Source organism: Palaemon carinicauda, chromosome 38, assembly GCF_036898095.1.
Source record: "Palaemon carinicauda isolate YSFRI2023 chromosome 38, ASM3689809v2, whole genome shotgun sequence".
In the NCBI taxonomy this organism is placed as follows: domain Eukaryota; kingdom Metazoa; phylum Arthropoda; class Malacostraca; order Decapoda; family Palaemonidae; genus Palaemon; species Palaemon carinicauda.
In genome coordinates, this window is record NC_090762.1 from 23,211,183 (window position 1) to 23,234,650 (window position 23,468).

General features: G+C 42.2%; 1 protein-coding gene across 1 annotated transcript; it reads right to left on the bottom strand.

Annotated features, from left to right (window-relative positions):
• Nucleotides 1–8,475: 8,475 nt before the first annotated feature.
• On the bottom strand, nucleotides 8,476–23,305 carry LOC137630110 (large ribosomal subunit protein P2-like). Its single transcript, XM_068361579.1, has 3 exons — nucleotides 23,146–23,305; nucleotides 9,852–10,021; nucleotides 8,476–8,672 (listed from the first exon to the last, which is right to left on the bottom strand). Exons 2-3 carry the CDS (start codon nucleotides 10,018–10,020, stop codon nucleotides 8,497–8,499), a joined length of 345 nt encoding a protein of 114 aa, XP_068217680.1. The 5' UTR covers nucleotide 10,021; nucleotides 23,146–23,305; the 3' UTR covers nucleotides 8,476–8,496.
• Between the last annotated feature and the right edge of the window lie 163 nt (nucleotides 23,306–23,468).

Sequence of the window (23,468 nt, forward strand, 5' to 3'; positions counted from 1 at the left end):
ATTTGCTTCAGTTACATACTGGCCATTCACCTTCAACACTGGTGGTGGGTTGGGGGTGAATTTGCCAGCTATCTTTTTTACTTTCCTCCACACAGAAGATGGTGGTGTTCTACTCTTAATGGAGGAAACAAAAGACATCCATGACTGGCGCCTTGCTTCTTTCATGGCACGATGGAACTGTGCTCTACATTTCTTGCACATAATTAAATTCTCATCAGTTCTGAGTCTAAGCAATCGTGTTAGAGATCTTCTTGTGGCTCTGTGGAGGGCAGTTAGTTCTGAAGACCACCACGGGACTGGTCGTCGTTTGAATAACTGTTGTTTTGGTTATTGAATTGACTCCTGCTGTATGGAGAGTTCCATTCAGTAAGTCTATGGCATCATCGATATTTTCAACCTGTCCTGCATCCCCCTCAATTTTGCTTAGCTCACGAAATTTATCCCAGTCCGCCTTGCCAAGATTCCATTGTGGCGATCCCTGTAAAGGTGGACCATTGTTGGTGTTTATAATGATTGGTGCATGGTCACTAGTATGCCAATCATCTAATGTTCGCCAATCGAAGTCGAGAAGGCAATTAGAGCTTACGATTGATAGGTCAATACATGACAAGGTACCTGTCTGGACATGAAAGTGTGTGGGCTCTCCTGTATCAAGGAGTCCCACATCTTCATTTTCCACAATTGATGATATATTTCCCCTCGTGTTTGCTAAAACATCACCCCACAAAGGATGTCTACCATTCAAATCTCCAAGTAAAAGAAAAGGTTGAGGAAGTTGTTGAATCACCTCCACTAAGTTATCATACAAAATGTTATCATTTGGAGGCAAGTACAGAGAACAAATTGTATATTTTCGCCCTATGTCAATCTGTACAACCACTGCCTGCAGAGGTGTACGAATAGACAGAGAAACTTGGGGAACATCTCGACCAACATATATGAGACTTCCGCCATGGCTCCCCACTTGGTGATCATATGGTGTCCTATAACTAATATATTCGCGAGGACAAGGGGTATTATGATCAAGTTTGCTCTCCTGTAGACAAATAATTATGGGGGAATGCTCATGAATAAGGAGCTTAAGTTCTTCATATTTGGCCCTTAAACCCTGACAATTCCATTGCAAAATGGAGGAAAAAACTATGGTTTATAATTTGGTAGACCCCTTGGTCTTCCCATTAGCAGTTTTTGATCTAACACTATTTTTAGGTGGTTTTATTAAAGAGGGTCTTGATAGATTGGGTTTAGCATTTATGATTTTCTTTTTGTCTTTTTGATCTGATTGTTGAGGAGGTTGGTGGACCTTCACTTGAATTTCAGATTTATCTAAATTGACTTCCAGATCAGAAATATCAACAGACAAATGATTTTGATATTTCTTATGGAAGGGGGCGAGAGAGATGGAGGTCTCTCTCTTTTCCGATTAGTAGGTTTTGAGCTACCAGGTTTTTGCACCTTCCCCAATACAGGTGCACCTGGTAACTTGGTGTCAGGTGGCATCTCCATGAAATCAGGTAAGGACATGGCCTGGGAGAGGTTAGTACTATTGTTGGTAATGGGGGACGAAGGCTGTACAGAAATGGGCAATGACCCATTCTTAATACACTGTGGCAGAGCCTCAGAAGGCAATATGATTACCTTGTCATGCAGTACTTTATTATCAGAGGTTGTATTTCTTTTCTTAGGATTACTGGCAGTGGTAAATTTACCTGATTTTAAGGCCTTTGCATAGCTGGTTGATTTATTCAACAGTCTTTTTGCATGTCCCACACTTATGTGTTCTAAACTTGATTTGTTTAGGGCAGCTTCCTCCAACTTATACAGTTCGCATCTCCTATCAGTTGATTTATGATTCAAATTGCAATTTGAACACCCGGCCTCAAGTGTACATTCTCCATGATAAGTTTTGGGGCAAATACCACACATATTTCCATTTTTGCAAACTTTGGATGGGTGTCCAAATTTAAAAAATTAAAACATTGCAGGGGCTTTTGTTTGAAAGGCAGAACTTTAATCCTTTCATTTTCAATAAAAACATGGAAAGGTACATCAGCATCCTGGAAAGTAAGTATAATCATAACAGTTCCAGGAACCTTATGCCCTTTCCATACATTTAATGGACACATAGAAAGTATCTCCTCTGTAAATTCGTACAGGTCCTTATTAAAGACCACTCCCCTTCCATAACTAAAATTTAGATGAGGTTTCATTTCCAATGTAATTTCATCACTGCCTGTCTGTAAGTTAGATAGTATTGCAGACCGAGTCGAAGATTTGGCATGGATGAGATAACTATTCTTCCCAAAACGAGATATATCTCCAGGTGCTATGGTTCCTACTTTTTTTTGGATAAACTTACATATCTTAAAATAATTCCCTATTATCCCTTTAGGTTCAGCTAAGAGCCACATTGGTGGTTTGGGTCTTCTCTGTGAAGGCATGGGTACATTTCTATCTTTTTCAAACCAATCATCAGGTTTGTACACATCCAATTCCTTTGGGACCTTATCACAAAGAGCTCCCATGATGTTCAATTCGTTAATTTTGATACAACTATTACTTATGGCATTTACCGCTTCATCATGACTTTCAAAAGATATCCAAGAGTCCCATTTTTCATCTCAAAGTCTCATCCTTATTTCCTTTATCAATCCATAGCACTCAAATGCTCTATATACATCATCATAATTTGTCTCTAATGGGATTTGGGAAACATGAAGGAATCGTAGTTTCCCTGTGTTACCCAAATTGCTAGATTTTTTAACATCAGTTGAGTAGTCCTTTTTAGTTCAAAGGTCGTCAACAGAATTTTCCTTAATTACAGTAGCAGAAGTCGTCAACAGTGCCGGGGAGGAGTCAGCAAATCCAGGGGATGGGGAGTCAGTATTTGAAGGGTCCATATTTAAGGGTGGGATTTTCATGTTTTTTGTTGTTGTTTTGTTGGTTTACCTGCTTCAGAATTAAAAGAAAGTATCATACGTTGGAAAGGAAATTTGCATTCTCCACTATCAGCACAATGAGAGTATACTTCCCAGATGGTCCACTCCATACCCTACCCAAAGGATAGCATCAAAACAGATATAGAGGGACAGGTGTAAGCTAAACCCGCCTGTTAGGACTGAGACCAAGGTAATATGGAATCATCCTCCCCATATCTGTAATGATGGCCTTCCGGCCAAAAGCCAAGAGTCCCACCTCAAGGATTGGATCCCCCTGGATTCCGATGATCCAACCCTTGAGAGTAGTTCTGCCAAAATGGTCCAAACCATCTTTGGGATGGCTGAGATCATCCAATACTCTCATATATAGCTTTGAATGCGAATACCTCCCAACCGTGATCCCTTCTCCCATTCATCTAAGCAGGCAGTAATAACAAATGTGGAAATATCCACGCCATTTAACTAAAATGAAGAAAAAAAAATAAAAATTTAAATAAATAAATGAACAAATAAAATAAATATATATATATATATATATATATATATATATATATATATATATATATATATATATATATATATATATATATATATATATATATATATAGTAAAATAATAATCATAGAGATAGGACAGCAAGATGAAAGAAAGTTGATAAAATTAGGAGAAGGTCGAAGTAATATTAAGCAGAAGAAAAAGATGAAAGAGAGAAATTTAGATTCGAACTGGGGGAGCAATTTCCCGAAGTTCGAGAGCCCTCTTACCCGTCACCAAGATTCAGCACGGGAATGAATGCCATGCTGAAGCTCAATGACTTCATCAAGGCATTCTCTCATTAAGAGGGAAGTCCGTCTTTGAGACAAACTTGTTGAGGGCTGAGAGGTCTATGACCAGCCTCCACCCTCCCCTCCTGTTGCTTTCTCCACAAGGAAGAGCCTGTTGTAGAACCCCAGGCCGGGGTTCTCCACTGATTCCAATGCTCCCTTGACGATCATGGATCACACCTGTTCCTGCAGCGCCGCCCGTTTCAAGGGGTCTTTGGGAATTAACCACTTGGCCCTCTGAGCTGGGATGAGTGGGGAAGGTTCCGTCAGGAAGGGAAGCCTGTAGCCTTCCTTCAGGACCGCCACTGTCCAGGGATCCGCATCGAAATCCCGCCATGCTTGCCAAGAGTGTCTGAGGCATCCCCCTACTTGAGGCTCCTGCAGGAGTAGGGGGCCTCGTCTCCTACCTCGTTCTGGAGGAGTGGCCGGACCGACCTCTCCTTGAGTTACCGTAGGAAGGTCTAAAGGCCGACTGAGGTGCCATGTTACCCCTACGGGGGGGGGGGGGGGGGGGGGGGGGGGGGACGCGCCTGCGAGGCTTGAAGCCAAGTTGCCGAAGGAGTGTCTCTTCGAGGTTGTGTAGGTGGTGCCTGGGAGGAGTGAGGGACGTCCACTGATGGTCTCCTATGCATTGGCCGCCTCATGGGGGTAGGCCTATGTTCTACGTCCTTCATCTTCCTTACCCTCTCCATGGTGTCTTCCACCATCTTGAGGGGAAAGATGGATTCATCCCATACTGAGGAATTCCTTAACTTCCTTGCCTCCCTGTCCGGCAATTTCCTTATAATCTTGCTGAGGACTGTCTCTCTCTTTCGCAGAACCCAGTTCGTGGCCATCGAGAGATTGGGAAGACAAAAACTTGAGGGCCTTGCCCCCTGAACTAATTAGATCTTTCAACAAGGACTGATTTTCAGGAGGGGAGAGATCGTGTGATGCTTGAAACCCTACCAAGGTGCAGGCCCACCAGTCTAACCAGGAGGATACGTATACCAGGTCTTGAGCCATGTCCTCCATCATGGAGGTCTCCGTCAGGGAAAAGCAAACGGGGGCCGTGGACGCCCTTGGTTCAAAGAAGTCACTGCTGCTTCCACTGCGCGGGGCCCTCCACAACGACCCTCTGGCACGTAAAACCTCTTCTGAGTTTCCAGTCCCGGCATCAACTTCGAGGAACTCTGACTTCTAGGGGCATCAGCTAGATCTGCCAGGTACCTATCTATGTGCTCCATCCCCAGCTTGACGTCACGAGCTAGAGGGAGAGCTAAGGAAGATTTCTGCTGTACTGGACCTTCCACCAACCTAGTCAGTCCGGAGAGCACGGCCTGTTCCGCCGAGAGCTTGGGCTCGTCAAGACGGTGGTGGCGTCTTATCAGGGCCAGTACTTTACGGTAAGAGGAGATGTCGTCAGACGAGCACTCCCCCCCTTCCACCAGGGTCTACGTCACCAGTTCCACTGCACGGGTACCCTCCGTAGCGGTGGGAGGGGCATCGCTGGACGGGTCTGCCCGTGGCACAGGCTACTCTGCGTGGGCGAGGGTATCCGTCATGGGATTACCTTGGCCTGCGAGAGACTACGTGGCTGAGAGACTCAGGCGGACCGACGGGTGCCCTTGGTGCTTAAGGAAGTCCCCCAAGGTGCCTGTGGTCGACGCCATACCTTCCGTCCGACGCAGCGGGTCCTTCCGTTGGAAAGAAGCGGAGGCCTTCACTGGATTACATTCGTCACGGGGGGCTTGGTTGGACCACCCCTGACGTAAATCTGGTCTGAAGGAGGAGGACGATGGGTGAGACAGAGGCGACGAGGCTCTAGGGAGCCACCCGGAAGCGGCCGCGGCTGTGGTAACCCTAAACAGCTCGCTCCGGGGTACCGTGATGCTCACCCACTCCTTCGACTTACTTCTTTTCGCCTTCTTCTTGGAGGACTTGGACTCCTCCTTTCTTTTTCCGGAACAGGAGCGGGACTACTTCTTCTTCCGGGACTTCTCCCGCTTCCTCTTCGTAGACCTGCCGTTATCGTCCTCCGACGAAGAAGAGTACGATGACGCGGATGACTATGAGGAGGAGGAGGAATCCACCAAACTGCCTGAAACGCCCAACACCGCAGGGTGGACTCCACGTCGCTTCTCTGGTGTCGGGGGTTTGAAGAAACACGGGCGGGAGCGTAGAAGGGGGGGGGGGGGGGTGGGGGAGACCGAGTAAACCTCTTGTGGCCGAACCATTGCTCGAAGTCTTCTTCCCTTCTCAAGGGCGACCTGAAGGGAGTCCTTGGCGCCTCCCACGCGGAGGGGTCTGAATTAGACGAGCTACCTTTCTCGGCGTCTCTCCCGGCAGCAGAAGCACCTGAAACATACATCCACGACTCTGGGGAAGTATCAACACCTGACTTCCCCCACATAGGATCTACAGTGGAGACGGGACCTGTAGGCACCAGGACCTCGTCTCCCACGCATACTCCCACACTTCCCTCAGGCCCCACACATGCCTGCACAACACCAGAATTCCCGTCCACAGGTATATCAGACTCTTGGGGAAGGGCAATGGGCCTCTTCCCCACTAAGGACTTACCTCCTCCCCTACCCTGGGTAGGGGAAGCAGGAAGGGAGCCCCGATCTGACGAGGCACCTGGGGAAACCAAAGGAGAAGACACGTTGGCCTTCTTGGGAGACTTCTTAGCCGCTTTCTTCTTTATGGTGCGGAAGAGCACCCACTGGATCTCACTCCAGGACTCGCACTCCGGACACGTGGAGGTAGGGGAACACACTTTGCCCCTACACGTCGAACACAAAGAGTGGGGATCCACTTCGGGCTTAGAAAGGAAAGCCCCACAAGATTTCCCGGCCACAGGCCCAGGGCAACGACGAGGCTGCTCCATAACACAACACTAAGTCACCAAGAGACACAGGGATACAAAAGAAAGGGTAAGGAAATGAACATGTGGGTAGCGCGAGGTAGACACAAAGGGTCGCACAGGGTAAGAGAGCGCGCGGCGAGATGATAATCACGTCGCAACCAGAAACTTACTGGGGAGACAACCTGAGCTTGCACGCTCTCCGACCCCGGGTCGCCTCAGGGAAAGTTTCACTCCGCCTGAGGTTAGCCCCTTAGAAAACGGGAATAGGGTAAACTACACAAAAAGCTGGTCGGTTAGGGTAGAGTTACCAGTAACTCCTAAGAAGGTAGTTCTAGGTAAATACCCTGTGTTGGAACAAATGCTATTTATCATCATATGGCATTCCACATTAGGGAAAAGGCATGGTTGCCATCAGTTCCAAGACACGCATCTGCTAGAAGTAAATTGTATGTACTGTATATACCAACCCACTGCCACAAACACGGACAATAATGCCCAGGGTATACTACTTATAAAAGTAATCATTGGTCATATACTCGCACAGGAATAATATGGCCATACGTCAATCTTTCCTTTTCAATTGCCTTTAGCTGTACACCTGCAATTACCTTGGTGGAAACTATTCAGTTGAAGAAAATAAAAAATTACCAGAACTTTATCAACAGAAAATGACTTACCACACCAGTGGGACATATATTGATTACTTGATGTCACATCACCAGCCTAGTTCCCCTCCAACACTTCCATACTTACATTGTCCTTCAACCAATAACATTACACTTATAACATAAAAGCATTTTCCCATACCAAGTACCATCATACAAAGAAATTACAGTATTTACAGGGATTTCCCCAATGCATCTTTATTCATTTTATCAGTCTACATTAGTTTTTACTGTTGTAGTAGCCTGGCATTCTGCTGGATGGGGGTTTATGAGACCCACTCAAGCTCAATACTTTCTCGTAGCGTGCAACCTTATACTGAACATGAGCTATGGTTGAGGGTTTGAGTCCACAGTCTCCCTACTGAATCATCAGCAGCCATGGCCTGGCCCTCCCTGATCCTAGCTTTATAGTGAGGGGGCTTAGGCACTGATCATACCATTATCATTACTTGCTGAGCTACAACCCTAGTTGGAAAAGCAGTATTTTATTAGAAAAAGGGTTCCAATGGGGAAAATAGCCCATTGAGGAATGAAATAAGGAAACAGAAAAGTGTGCCTGATTGTACCCTCAAGTAAGAAAACTCTAATCTAAGACAGTGGAAGACCATGGTACATGGGCTATGGCACTATCCAAGGCTAGAAAACAATCGTTTAATTTTGGAGTGTTCTCCTAGAACAGCTGTTTACCATAGCTCAAGTCTCTCTTCAACTCTTACCATGTGTTAAGTAGCCACAGAACAATTACAATAAAAAAAAAATGTATTTATATGGTAGTTTCCAGGCTGTTGTCCAGTTCCTTGCCTCTGCTATTCACAAGAGACCTTTTAACCTTTACCATTTCTGCACATCCCTTTTCACCATAATGGGAGGAGGCATATAACACTTAAAGAAATTCTTTACATAGCATTTAAAGGCCAATGTTCAAGTTATAATTAGGTCTATCATTCACAAGTTAATAGATTTACTGGGCACTAATTTAATCATAGACAAGCTTGGTCTGACGTGAGTTAGGCTTTCTGAATCTTTTGACTAGCATCAAAATTCACGAGGTACTAAAAAAAATGGTTACCTCAGCAACAAAATATTTTTGCTTACTCAAAACTGGTCCATTCCTACACCCAAGACTTATAGACTTGGTTATTCAACATAAAAAAAACTAACTAAGAAATTTAGAACAGTGGAATACCTCAAACAACAAATTACTAAAGAGAATTTATTCCTTAATCGAAAAGACCGAAGCCCATGTCATCATCGGATTCTTCTTCAGGCTCTTCCTTCTTTTCTTCTTTCTTTTCCTCTGCAGCAGGAGCAGCTCCACCACCTGCAGCAGCAGCTGGGGCACCTGAGCTAGCAGAAGCCATACCTCCAGCAGGCATGGATGACAACATAGACCCACCTGCAAGGAAAACAGCCAATTGACACCCTAAGTAGTTGAACGAGAAAACAGATATATTTTTACTCTCATACGGCTAGCTCGAGAAAAGGAATTGCTCTAATGAAACAAAGCAAAATAAAACCATGGGGACTGGGCCTGCTAACAAAAAAGATAAAATGAAGTTGATGGGAAGGAGAGCAGCAGTTGAGCCGACTCTATAAAATAACGTATCTTTAATTCAAACTGGTAAATTCCCCATATGAACATTAAACTCCATTTCGACATCTTTTAATATAGTATATTAACCCCTTGACCACTACACAAAGAGAAAACTTTGACATACAAAACAGGTCAGATATATGCCAAAATTTTATATCTTGGCCTGGTAAGCCACAGTTTAGATCTGCCTTTGCTTTTTCTAAAACATTAACCATAATTTATTGAGCTGATGTCAATTATGCTACCCAGACGACAGTTCATTATAAAAGAGAAATCAGATAAAGAAAATAAAACCCTATTCTTTCAGCATTTGCAACAAATCACAAGCACGAGGTTGTTTGCTTCCTGTCAATTGAAGTCTATGTTTATTTCCTATAAGTTCTCTTACAAGTACTGTACAAGAAATGTCATGTTATTAATCTAAACAGTACTTTACATAAAAAGCTTTGGTTCTTCGGCTTAATTTGAAACTATTAAGAGGTACAGTAAAACATTAAATAAAAATTTCTAGTTTAACTTCTTTGAAAAAGAAAACCTAAATGAAATTGCACTCACTGTAGATTCCAAAATACTGTAGACTATCAAAAACTTTATAAAAATTTTACCATGAAAGTTAAGGCACTTTGGATATAATGTGTGAACAACAGTATATTTGCCAAACTGAAGCTAACCGACATAAAATTATTTCACGTCTAACAGAACAGGGGACAGTTATTGAAAAAATAAATTCAACATTCGCAGTCCACGTTTAATAAAACAAAAAACCAAGAAAGGAATAAGTGGATCAACATAGGAAACTGCAGTATTCAAACAGACGAATTCCCTAATTATTGGCCGATTGACACAAAAATAAAGAAAACGGACAAGGTGGTCAATTGATATTTTTACATATTGAGAAGAATCTTGATGTACTAAATCTTTTTTAGTGCACAACCATACTGCATTATAAATAACCTAAAATGTGTTAAACACCGTACTTACCGAGAGAAATTAGTTCTTCAACATTTTTGCCATCAAACTTCTTCAATAGAACATCCAACTGTTTCTCATCTGCTTCAACACCAACACTTCCCAAAATATCTTTGATGGAAGCTGAAGTAACTTCTTTGCCACTCATAAGGGCAAGAAGGTAAGCAGCCACGTGACGCATTCTGAAAGGCAAAATATATATAGTAAATTTCCAATTACAAAGGCAACATTGAAGCTGGAAGAATGATTAGAGTAATAAGGCCGGCATTACCAGCGTTCAATCATGTACATACTCGTATGTCACCTCAATAAGAATGTGACAATGAAAAGTTTGTCCAAAAATAATCAGGATTGGATTGGATTTATGAATTAGCACTATTAAGCCCTGCACTGGAGCCTCAGGCCATTCAGCACCAAAGAGCACTATGCAATAAAAGTTCATGTGGCTGGAAAGAAAGATAGAAGAATGGAAGTGGGCATGGAGGTGAAATAGAAGGATGTAAAACAAATGAAGCTAGGGCCTAAGGAATGCTGCATAAACCTTTAGAAATACCAACGGTGTACACTGTGAGGTGCACCAATAACACTACTCTGGGCACAACTATCCCTAATATTAAGCTCATAATTGCTCAACCCCTAACCAAACTCACTACAGCTAAGAAGGTAGCCTACATCTGTATCAATTATTTCTACAACTATTGACCACATTTTGCACTAATTTTAATGTTTCATAATCAATTGCTCACATATCCTTATTTTTGATAGCTTGTTAAGTTAAAACTTTCATATATGACATATTTGCCTTTCACATAGGGAGGACCTAGATGGATTGGAATTATGATAATTTCTTTTACGACCTTTATTAGTATTATAAGCCATAACCCTGATTTGAGGAATCTGGCAATTACATGAAAGCTTTCAGTATTGATAATGTTTCTTTAAATTTGTAAGACTTTTAAAACTTTAGGTGTGATTCTCGACAGCAAATTTACTTTTGAGAAACACATTAGGTCTGTGTTTTCTTCAATTGCACAAAAAATTGGCTTATTGAGCAAGTCTTTTAAGCTTTTCGGTGATCAATCTATTCTGAAGAAGTGTTTTAATTCTTTCATTCTACCTTGTTTTGATTATTGTTTTCCTGTCTGGTGTTCAGCTGCTAATTCTCATCTTAATTTGTTGGACAGAAACTTATTGTCTATTATATTTCTTATTCCTGATCAAGATATTAATCTTTGGCACCATCGTTCAATTAGTTCATTATGCATGTTGCGTAAGATTTTTCATGACTCTGACCATCCTTTACATTCAGATCTCCCTGGACAATTCTATCCTGTTCGTAATACTAAGCAGGCAGTTAATTCTAATAGCAAGGCCTTCTCCATCACGAGGCTCAATACTACACAGTATTCTAGAAGTTTTATTCCAGCTGTTACCAAGTTGTGGAATGATCTTCCTAATTGGGTAGTTGAATAAGTAGAACTTCAAAAGTTCAAAGTTGGAGCAAATGTTTTTATGTTGACCAGGCTGACACGAGTCTTTTTATAGTTTATATACTACATATGTTTTTGACGTTAATAGTTTATATATGACATATCTATTTTGATATTATTACTGTTTTTAGAATGATTTATTGTTAATTTGTTCTCATCATTTATCTATTTCCTTATTTCCTTTCCTCACAGGGCTGTTTTTCCCTATTGGAGCCCTTGGGCTTATAGCATCTTGCTTTTCCAACTAGGGTTGTAGCAAGTAATAATAATAATGGATGGGGGTGGACCAATAAACTAATCTGTGGGTGCCATAATTTGAAAATACCCACTCCGAACCCGTTTGACCCAGGAAATGGCCAGAGGGTATTTTTATCTAATCAGAATTCACAATTCCAAATTTCAAACAGAAATGGAGCATCAAGCATGGTCAGGAGATGCCCGTTCTTATCCACCAAGATAGGAAGATGACTACATACAAATTGGCGAGCAATCTAGTTCAACCTTCATATACAAAAAATGGTGAATATTATAAATTCCAGGGTGATTACTCCAGCATTTGTTCTGTGTGTAGTGTTGGTGACATCCAATACGTTTCGATAAAGATCTCTGGAGTAACCCATAGGTTTTGAGTTATGGTGGGTTGACTACCAAGTAATGTTAATGAAACACAGTCAAAACACTGAAATTTTAGTTTGCCAGAACCTATGGACCTATCAAATGTGACTATTCCTCCAATTTTTTAAGGAGTCGTTCAAAAAGTTCATCGTATTACTACATCAACTTAATTGAGCAAGTGTTTTATTGGTTTTGATTCTGCCATAAGTTTGCTTCGCTCGCGATAAAACATTTTCTCACTGTTCCTATGTTCTGCCAAGCAGAACATGTTTTGCTACACACATTAGCACCGTAGGCTAGTATTTGTGTTAATTATCAAGTATACAAACTTCAAATTGGATTAACTTGGTTATTGTTATCCAGCAATTCATGGTTATGGGTTTAAATAGAAAGTACTAGCAATGTTTTATTGAAATTTGATCAAAATCATTTTGGGAAAATTGTGTTTACGCAAAATAAACCCAGAAATGGACAAAACACAAGATAGTGATTAATAAATATATATTGTTCATATATTTGGCTGGATACTAAAGTATAATATATTCACCTAACATTTTAGTCGATCGATACCCAAGTTATTACGTCCCAGCCTCCATTAACTGAGAAAAATGTAAAAGGAAGCAGCACCCATCCACATATTTCTAGAGTTCAGAGCCTTTGTACATTAGCGGCCAGTTCCTCTCCTGTGTACAATGATGGACAACAGCTAACCTACACTTCCTACCCCTCACCTAACCTACATGCCAAGTCCTTACTTGCCTAACGGGGGTTAGCACGCCCCTGTGATCCCCCTTATACTGTTGTATTCTTAGTCAGCCATCATCCTACATACAGGTGGCCACTATTATACATACATTTGATTTTCAACCTCTTGATGACTTCTTCAACATTTCTAATGATAATTTTGAAAGTGTCGGTGTAACGGTTTCTATACCAAACTCGCCTCATAAAACGTTAATTGTAGGTATCTATAGACGTCCAGGAGGTAACGGAAATATGTTTTTCGACTCGTTAGAGGAGGTGCTAAGAAATCCAGGTATCTCCCCTATGAATACAATTGTCACTGGGGACTTTAACATCTGCTTAATGAGGGAAGGGGAGAGCGAGACCACCCGCAGACTGTTTAACACAATGCGATCTTTTGACTTTCGCCCGTCAATAACTAGACCAACAAGAGTCGGCTCGAATGACTCGCTGTCTTGTATCGACCATATTTGGGCTAATAATAATCTTGTTGGTAATAGTGGGATATTCTTAGCAGATATCACAGATCCTTTCCCAATTTTCTGTAGTCTATTAATGCCTATATTAAACAACGTAGACAACAAAATAAAAATTCAATTCAGAGATATGAGCGAAGTGAATGACAGGAAATTCACGGAACTCCTGAGGGGGAAAGACTGGACCGAATATGGTCAAGCCTCATTAGATCCTCACCTGGGTGCGGCCTCTTTTACGGATGAAATAGACAGCTTTTTCAATTAATGTTTTCCTTTAAAAACAAAATATGTAAGTGTTAAAAGATTGGTGAATAAGTGGCTCTCCAAAGGGCTACTGAAATCAATTAACATTAAACATAATTTATATCGAAGAATGAAATTGGGTGCTTATAGTGCCCAACGCTATAGAAACTATTGTAATATGTTGCTTACATTAATTCGCGTGGCAAAGAAAAAATATTTTGATAGTACTTTTGATCAACTCCGAAATGATGCTAAAAAATCCTGGGATCTCATAAATTCGTCCCTTAGGCCTGGAAAGAAAAAGCGCACTTCGCTAAGAAAACTCATTGGTCGTAACGGCGAAACTATTACTGACAGCCAACAGATTGCATATGCTTTTAATCTTCATTTCTCTACAATTGGCATTACTCTCCGAGATGCCCTGCCTCAAAATAATCAGTTAGATTTTCATTCCTATTTGCCTCCTTCAAATCAGCACTATTTATTTGACCCCATCTTCTCCACTTGAAGTAATCAACATTATACGCCAGCGATCGCTATACAGGTGGGGGTGTACATCAACTGCGCCATCTGTCGAGCAGGTACTCAAGTACTCCATGTCAACACAGAACCAATTTTCTACTCGGGAGGAAGGGAGGGTCCTTTAATATATGATCACCGGGTAAGTATATTCAAAAATTTATTTTACTAATGAAAATAACATTTTTCAATATTAAACTTAGCCGGTGATCATATAGCTGATTCACACCCAGGGGGGTGGGTAGAGACCAGCATTACATGTTGACATTATTATGAGCTAAGTATTTTGTATTTCATTTTAGCAGTTATTCAAAATAACAAACATAAAATAAATAAGTACCTGGTAAGGAAGTCGACTTGAACAATTACTCTGCCTTTTTAAGTACGTATTCCTTACTGAGCCTCGCGATCCTCATAGGATGCTGAGCGACTCCTAGGAGCTGAAGTATGAAGGGTTGCAACCCATACTAAAGGACCTCATCAAAACCTCTAATCTAGGCGCTTCTCAAGAAATGACTTTGACCACCCGCCAAATCAAGTAGGATGCGAAAGGCTTCTTAGCCTTCCGGACAACCCAAAAACAATAATAAAACATTTCAAGAGAAAGATTAAAAAAGGTTATGGAATTAGGGAATTGTAGTGGTTGAGCCCTCACCCACTACTGCACGCGAACACTGATTTGCTTTTCCAATAGGTTGCGTCGAATATACTTTGCAGAGATCTATTTTGTTTAAAGGCCACGGAAGTTGCGACAGCTCTAACTTCGTGTGTCCTTACCTTCAGCAAAGCTTGGTCTTCCTCATTCAGATGGGAATGAGCTTCTCGTATTAACAGTCTGATAAAATAGGATAAAGCATTCTTTGACATAGGCAAAGATGGATTCTTAACTGAACACCATAAAGCTTCAGACGGGCCTCGTAAAGGTTTTTAAAAAGAACTTAAGAGCTCTTACAGGACATAAGACTCTTTCTAGTTCATTTCCAACCATACGATAAGTTTGGAATATCGAACGATATTGGTCAAGGCCGAGAAGGCAGCTCGTGTTTGGCTAGAAAACCAAGTTGTAGAACATGTAGCCGTTTCGGATGAGAATCCGATGTTCTTGCTGAAGGCATGAATCTCACTGACTCTTTTAGCTGTGGCTAAGCATATCAGGAAAAGAGTCTTAAAGGTGAGATCTTTCAGGGAGGCTGATTGTAGCGGTTCGAACCTGTCTGACATAAGGAATCTTAGTACCACGTCTAAATTCCAACCAGGTGTAACCAAACGACGCTCCTTCGTGGTCTCAAAAGACTTAAGGAGGTCCTGAAGATCTTTATTGTTGGAAAGATCTAAGCCTCTGTGACGGAAGACTGATGCCAACATGCTTCTGTAACCCTTGATAGTGGGAGCTGAAAGAGATCGTTCTTTCCTCAGATATAAGAGAAAGTCAGCTATTTGAGTTACAGAGGTACTGGTCGAGGATACGGATACTGACTTGCACCAGTTCGGAAGATTTCCCACTTCGATTGGTAGACTCTAAGGGTGGATGTTCTCCTTGCTCTAGCAATCGCTCTGGTTGCCTCCTTCGAAAAGCCTCTAGCTCTCGGGAGTCTTTCAATAGTCTGAAGGCAGTCAGACGAAGAGCATGGAGGCCTTGGTGTACCTTCTTTACGCGTGGCTGACGTAGAAGGTCCACCCTTAGGGGAAGTGTTCTGGGAACGTCTACTAGCCATCGAAGTACCTCGGTGAGCCATTCTCTCGCGGGCCAGAGGGAAGCAACTAGAGTCAACCTTGTCCCTTCGTGAGAGGCGAACTTCTGCAGTACCTTGTTGACAATCTTGAACGGAGGGAATGCATATAGATCTAGATGTGACCAATCTAGTAGAAAGGCATCTATATGAACTGCTGCTGGGTCCGGGATTGGTGAGCAAAATATTGGGAGCCTCTTGGTCATCGAGGTTGCGAAGAGATCTATGGTTGGCTGGCCCCAGGTGGCCCAAAGTCTCTTGCATACATCCTTGTGGAGGGTCCATTCTGTTGGAATTATTTGTCCCTTCCGACTGAGACAATCTGCCATGACATTCAAGTTGCCTTGGATGAACCTCGTTACTAGTGAAATGTCTAGACCTTTTGACCAGGTGAGGAGGTCCCTTGCGATCTCGTACCATGTCAGAGAGTAGGTCCCTCCTTGCTTGGAGATGTACGCCAGAGCCGTGGTGTTGTCCGAGTTCACCTCCACCACTTTGCCTTGAAGGAGAGACCTGAAGCTTTTCCAGGTCAGACGTACTGCCAGTAGCTTCTTGCAGTTGAAATGCATTGTCCTTTGACTCGAGTTCCATAATCCCGAGCATTCCCTACCGTCTAATGTCGCACCCCAGCCTACGTCCGATGCGTCCGAGAAGAGAACGTGGTTGGGAGTCTGAACAGTCAGGGGAAGACCCTCTCTAAGGTTGATATAGTCCTTTCACCAAGTCAGACCAGACTTTATCTTTCCGGAAACTGGGATCGAGACCGCTTCTAGCGTCTTGTCCTTTTTCCAGTGAAAAGCTAGATGGTATAGAAGAGGACAGAGGTGTAGTCTTCCTAGTGACACAAATTGATCCATGGATGACAGTGTCCCTACCAGACTCATCCACAGCCTGACTGGGCAGCGTTCCTTCTTCAGCATCTTCTGGATGGATAGCAGGGCTGGGGGTTGATCGTCTTGTTCAGCAACGTCCTCATCAGAGGGTTCCTCATCCGAAACTGATGAGGAAACGGCAACGGAGTGGGCAACGTCTGACTCACTGAATCCGGTCACACTGGTGGATGCGTGACGGAGCCGGACTGTCAACAACCATGGGTGCGCGAGGAAGTACAGCGTCAACCCGAAACTGTCTAGACTGTCTGGGTTGTGCAGTCAACACCCTACCGGGTTGCTGAGGTTGACGCACTGCGTCACAATAAGTCACCTCTGCTGGTTGTTGAACGTCTTCCTAGAGACACACTGAACGTCAACAACCACCTCCGAGCGTCGCTTAACGTCAACGTGCGACTGGCAACCCACACTGGGTCGCATCGGTGGAGGAACCACCTCAACTGGCAGACGCGAGTAGGATACCTCAGCGTCAACAGGGCGCACAATCAACCGGTTGGAAGGTTGTTGGCCAGAAGGTTCTTCTCCGTATTTAAGTCCTCTAAGAAGGACACATGCTTGGACTGCATGTCTTGCAGCAAAGCCCATTTAGGGTCTACGGGAGCAGGTGTGGCAACAGACGGGGTTAGCGACTGAGGCGGAACCATTTACCATCCCTGGAAGCCTTGTTATGTGTGACATAATAGTACAGCAAAACTTCAAAGGCTCGACAAAAGTTGAGAAGTTGACCTGTAAACAACTTGGAGCGTCTCCTGGCTAGGCGCCAGGGCGAGTCTACCAGAATTGAGAAGTCTATCTGGGCAGAGGCATGAGGTCCCAAGCCGAGAACTTCTCTCGTGTCCTATCAGACTCTCGCTCTAAAAGCCAGTTTAAAAGAAGGGAAAACAAAGGCTGTATCCCTAAAACTCCTCCTGGTGCAAAAACCAGTCGCCTAGCCAACGTAACGCTCTCTAGGAGAGCGAGAGAGCACTAGCTTAACAACAACGGCTTCGAAGTAGCTAGGCCTAGTGTAAGTTCTGACGTTAGGCGAACGAGGAGCAGCAGTTACAAGATCCGGACGAAGATCCTTAAAAAATCATCATGATTTAATTAAAAGTCCATAGGAGGCTAAGCAGCTTAAGGCTCCTCTCCAAATGACAGAGTCCTCAAAGGAATATCAGTAGGAGGGAGAACAGCACTTTCTCATCTACAGGAACCTTGTCCGAGAAAAGCTAGGTTATCTCAGTGAGGGTCTCACTGGTGCATTAGCAGCAGACCAGAAGGCAACGTTATGTAACTGCTTGACAGTCTGTGAACTGTCAAATACTGAACTGTCAACCACAACAGGTGCGTGAGGACATACAGCACTGGTGCATTAGTAGCAGACCAGAAGGCAATGTCATGTAACTGTTTGACAGTCTGTGAGCTGGCAACAACCATAGCTGTGTGGGGAAGCAAAGCCTCTACTCCTGACTGACTAGTCTGCTGCGGGCGAGTAGCGGTAACCACAGTGGGTTGCGGAGGTTGACGCACAGCGTCAAAACAAAGCAACTTAACTCCACCCTCCTGTTGTTGTGGTAACTGGCGAACGTCAACGGAGGGTAGCGTGCGTCTGTGAACGTCAACGTGCGGCTGGCAGGGTACACTGCGCATGGGTGGTGGAACTCTCACAGGCGGAGTGCGGGAGCAGGTAGCGTCAGCGTCTACTGTACGCACAACCGTGGTTGGTTGTAGGCTAACGGGTGCAGCGTCAACCTTCTCCGCACGATACTCCTGCATAAAAGATGCTAACTGTGTCTGCATAGACTGTAGCAAAGACCACTTAGGGTCTACAGGAGCAGGTGCGGCAACAGACGGTGTTACTGCCTGTTGCGGTACCACTTTGCCTCTCTTAGGAGGTGTGCAGTCATCGGAAGACTGCAGCGAGTCCGAACTGACCCAGTGGCTACACCTGGGCCGTTGGACTTGCGCGGAAGGGACCGACTTGCGCTTAATAAGCTGCGAGACCTTGGTCCAAGGTTTCTTACGAGAAACCTCTTCCGCAGACGAGAAGTAAATGGGCTCTCTCGTCTTTGTGTGGGTGGGGCGATCTTGGGTAGATACGCCCGAAACCACGGAGGGAAAACGTCTGTTCGTTGATCAAGGCCTGACGAACCCATTAGTCGTTCGACATTACTTCTCCCCTGGGCTTGGGAGCTTGCAAGAGGTCCCGGACTAGGTGAACGACAGGCACGAACAGACGAACCCTCGGACGCAACACTGTAACACTTTGCGCATATCACTTTATCACTACGATTTTCTGTTTTGCGCTTATTTCACTGAAATCGAAACTTTTACTGATTTCTACCTGAAACACGCAATCCTACCCTTCATTAAAAGGTAGTAATTGCGAAAACAGTCGTATAATACAGCTCATTAATACTAGCAAAAACAGAAAACATATATAAAGATAAAGAATTCAGTGGCTGGGAAAGAGACTAAACACTAGTTCAAATAAACTACGTTTACAATCTCTCACCGCACATAGCCTGGGGACAAGAATAAAACCCTAGAAACGTTTTACCTTCTTCCCCGTACAGCGACTAGGGAGGAGAGTAACACGAGAACAACGTTACCCGCTTGAACGGAACGTTTTTTCTCCTCTCTCTCCCTCCGTCTCTATCTCTCTCTCTCTTTCTCTCTTGATTTCGCACCTGAGAGAAGAGCCCAATTATATATCGTCAAAACATGTTATTTGGCTAAAGGAAAAAACTGAAAGGTTTTCCAAATAAAAAGTTCCTTTAATTTAGAATTTAAACCATTTAAGCTAAGAAAGAATGAACGAAACGTCAGAATCGATTTACTCTTACTGCAAAGTGAAACCGTGATACACTCTCTCTCTATCGTAACGATAGAGCGCATGTTGAACGTCCTGAACGTCAACAACTGCGTAGTCTAAACTAAATGTTAGTTCATCTTTGAAAACAGTACGAGACTATCAAAGAAATTCTTTCATAAAACATTAAATTTAAAAAGTTTTAAATTCTTTAAAGGCTAAATACGATATAACGGGCTCAACGTTGATTAACTTCGGTTCCAAGTTAGGACCGCCTACTATCAGGAAAGGTCGCATATAAACAAAACATAAAAATTTATTTTTATATGTTTATAATAAATGGAAAGTTAATCGAAGAGGCCTAATAAAGGCGGAGAGATATAAAATATAGGCTACAGATCTATAACGTGTTAAGCAAAATTACTAAAAACCTAAACACACTTCCGTCTAAGGGAAGGGTCGGCCATTTAAAAGTGAAAGAGAGTCCATACTCTCTTTGTCACCATAATTAAATCTATCCAAAACGAGTTCAAGTTTTGAGATGAAGATAAAACCCCTGCATAGCGAAAGCTCAAAACTGGAATAGTGTACTTCACCAAATAGTTGTGAAAACAAATCCAGTTAGTAACAGCGTATTTAGTAGGTCTTGCCAGTGGCACGACAGAGAGAAAATTGGTTCTGTGTTGACATGGAGTACTTGAGTACCTGCTCGACAGATGGCGCAGTTGATGTACACCCCCACCTGTATAGCGATCGCTGGCGTATTTTGTCCTTAGGTTTTTCTGTCGGGCAGCAGAGCTGACAGCTATATGATCACCGGCTAAGTTTAATATTGAAAAAATGCAAATATTCATTCTCCCCCTACTAAACTATATAAGAATAATGCTAGTTTACTTGCCTTTCCCATATCCTTATTGTTCAACCGTTGTATTGCCTCTGGCATTTATCCTGACATTTTTAAAATAGCGTGCGTTTCTGTGCTACATAAGTCTGGTGATAAATCGGATGTCAATAACTATAGACCAATAAGTTGCCTTCCCTTATTGAATAAAATTTTTGAAAAATTATTGTACAATCGACTCTACTCTTTCTTTACTAGATGTAATATCTTTTCTACCTGTCAGTATGGCTTTCTGCGTGGCGTTAGTACAAGTGATGCTGTAAATGACCTTCTTGAAAATATCTACAATGCGATGAATAAAAATGAATACCTTGGAGCGGTCTTTTTAGATTTGAGTAAAGCCTTTGACACAGTGTCTCATGATGTGCTGCTTAAAAAGCTCGAACATTATGGAATACGTGGAAATGCGTTACTCTTACTAAAATCCTACTTGAGTCGAAAACAATTTGTGACCCTCGATGGCCATCTCTCAGAGGTTATGGATGTCAAAATAGGTGTTCCCCAGGGATCAGTCCTAGGACCGTTATTTTTCCTCGCCTATATCAATGATCTACCTCGTTCAGTAGGTAGGTTAAGCTCCATACTCTTTGCCGATGACACTACGCTTCATGTTAGACATAAAAATATCTACTCCCTCTGTGATACACTAACCAATGATTTAACTCATGTAAAAAACTGGCTACTAGCAAATAAGTTAACCTTAAATGAAAGAAAGACATACTTCATAATCTTTTCTCTACGTAGAGTTCCGGATAACATAAGGGTTGCTATAGGAAATCACACTCTGGATCAGAACTCCAGTGGTAAATTTTTAGGGATAATTCTTGATAATAAACTTTCTGTGAGAATGTAAATATGACAGTTAATAAAATTGCCAAAGTAATGGGTATCATATATAGATTAAAAGAGTATTTCCCCTTATATATTATAAAACAATTGTATCACTCGTTAGTATCTCCTCACCTAAATTACTGCAATACGGCGTGGGGGAGTAGTAGTAGAAATGTCTTGCAACCATTAATTGTAATTCAAAAAAGGCTGGTAAGAATAATAAGCTCCAGTGATTACTTAGCTCATACATCGCCACTCTTCCGGTCTCTCTCGATATTGAAGCTGGAAGACACTTATAAGCTCTCCTTAATGAATATGATGTTCCAAACACTTATTTTGAACAAATTTCCAGATTTAAGACGAAAAATAATTCAGGAACAATCAGTTCATCCATATGGAACAAGAAATTTAAACTTAACTCTTCCTTTCATACGTATTAATAGATGCGAGCAATCGTATCTATACCAAGGTATTAAACTTTGGAATACTCTGCCCGCTTATCTAAAGGCACTGCTTAGCTTTCGGTCTTTTGAGAAATCATATACAAATCTCCTGTTATCTGGGTATTAAGCTTTGTTAATAAATATTTATACTTGCCTACCTAACCACAACGCAAGTATGTTTCATTGTTTAGAATATTTTTTTATTTGTAAAACTAGTTCTTTCACTGAGTTTTTTGCTTATCTACAATTTTTCAATGTATATACCATTAGCTTTCATATACCATCTTTCTTTATCATATAAATATGCATTTCCATTTGTTTTTAGGCTAAGATTCTCATTTATATGTATCTATTTGTATACATATGATTATGTATAGGTATGCGTACATTTTGTGTATCTATATCCATATTAACTTTATTTTTTATTTTTACTCAATTGATGATATTTTGCTGTATTATTGCCCGAAGAGCTCTGCTCCACATGGGCTTGGACTGAGTCTTTTTTTTCTTTTTGTAAATCTTTGAATGTAAATATTTTTTGTCCAATAAACGGAGCCTTTGTCTATCAGAGGCCAGTTCATCGAAAATGGACATCAACTAACCTAATCTTCCCCCCCCTAACCTAACCTATAAGTTGTGTCCTTAGCTACTTACCTAAATGGGGGGCTAACGCCCACTGCAACCCCCCTTACACTGCCCGATTCTAATCTAGTCACAATCATACATACAGGTGGCCGCTATCATACATACACCCCAATATCTACTTTCACTACGCTATGGATTGCTGCGCTCGCATTAAAAAAATACACCACTGCTAATAAGTTCCGGCATGCGGTACAAGTTCAACTGCACTCGCAAACCCTGTATTAGGGATATGCTGACATACTTCAAGAGTTCCTTTACACTTTCTATGACCCTTTACAGTAATTGGATTGTATGTATTATAGCGGCCACCTGTATTTAGGATGATGGCTGACTAAGAATACAGCAGTATGCACAGGGGGGTGCTAACCCCCGTTAGGCAGGAAGTGTAGGTTAGCTGATGTCCATCATCGTACACATGGGAGGATTGGCCACTAAAGTACAAAGGCTCCCAGTCCTTAACGCTTTACATCATCGTAATAATTACCTATAATAGGGCATGGCCTTCCTTGATCATTGTCGTACCGCTACAACCTACATTTAGTGTAAACCGAGTTTCGGGAGGCTACACCAATTTTATTGCGATGAACATTTGTGGAAATTTTTATACATGAGAAACAATAGCGTTTTACTCGTAAGAATGTGGTTTCGATTAGCAACGCACCAAAAGTGACGATAGCCATTTGAGTTACCTTGAGCTACCTGGTCTTAGGAAACTAATTTGTAATTCGGCCTACAAGGTATGAAGCTTACAACTGATAACCGAGATCAACATTATGCGAAAAAATTCTTTATCCTCCAATATCAACTTATTGCATTAAAAGGTTAACAGCACAGGCTTGGACAGTGCCTACCTACGCTTTTCCACTTCTACAAATAAAAGTATAAGACATTTCTGCTTAATTACAACTAGGATACATCAAAATACATTTGATTAACATTTATGCAAAATATCAACGATGTAAAAGGGTACCAACATAATTATATTTACGTGAAATAGTTCGACGTTCACACGTGGAGGGACGTTTAGCTATTTTCTTGTAGAAAGGAAGGTTACGGCGTTCTTCTTCTTCTTCTTGAACCTATCGCCTCTTCTTGTTTTCTACACTAAGAAGTTAAGAGCTGTTGTTGTTGTTGGGGTATTAAAGCCAACACTTGTTGTTGGCACGGGCCTTTCCCTTGGTTGGCCCGTAGGTGATCTGTAAAAATTAATAAGGTAGTTGCATTAATGGAAATTTGAAAGGTTTTTAGTAGTAGAAAAAGATGTGGATAGGGTAAGGATGATGGTGGTAGTGGTAGAGGGCCATCATTTCT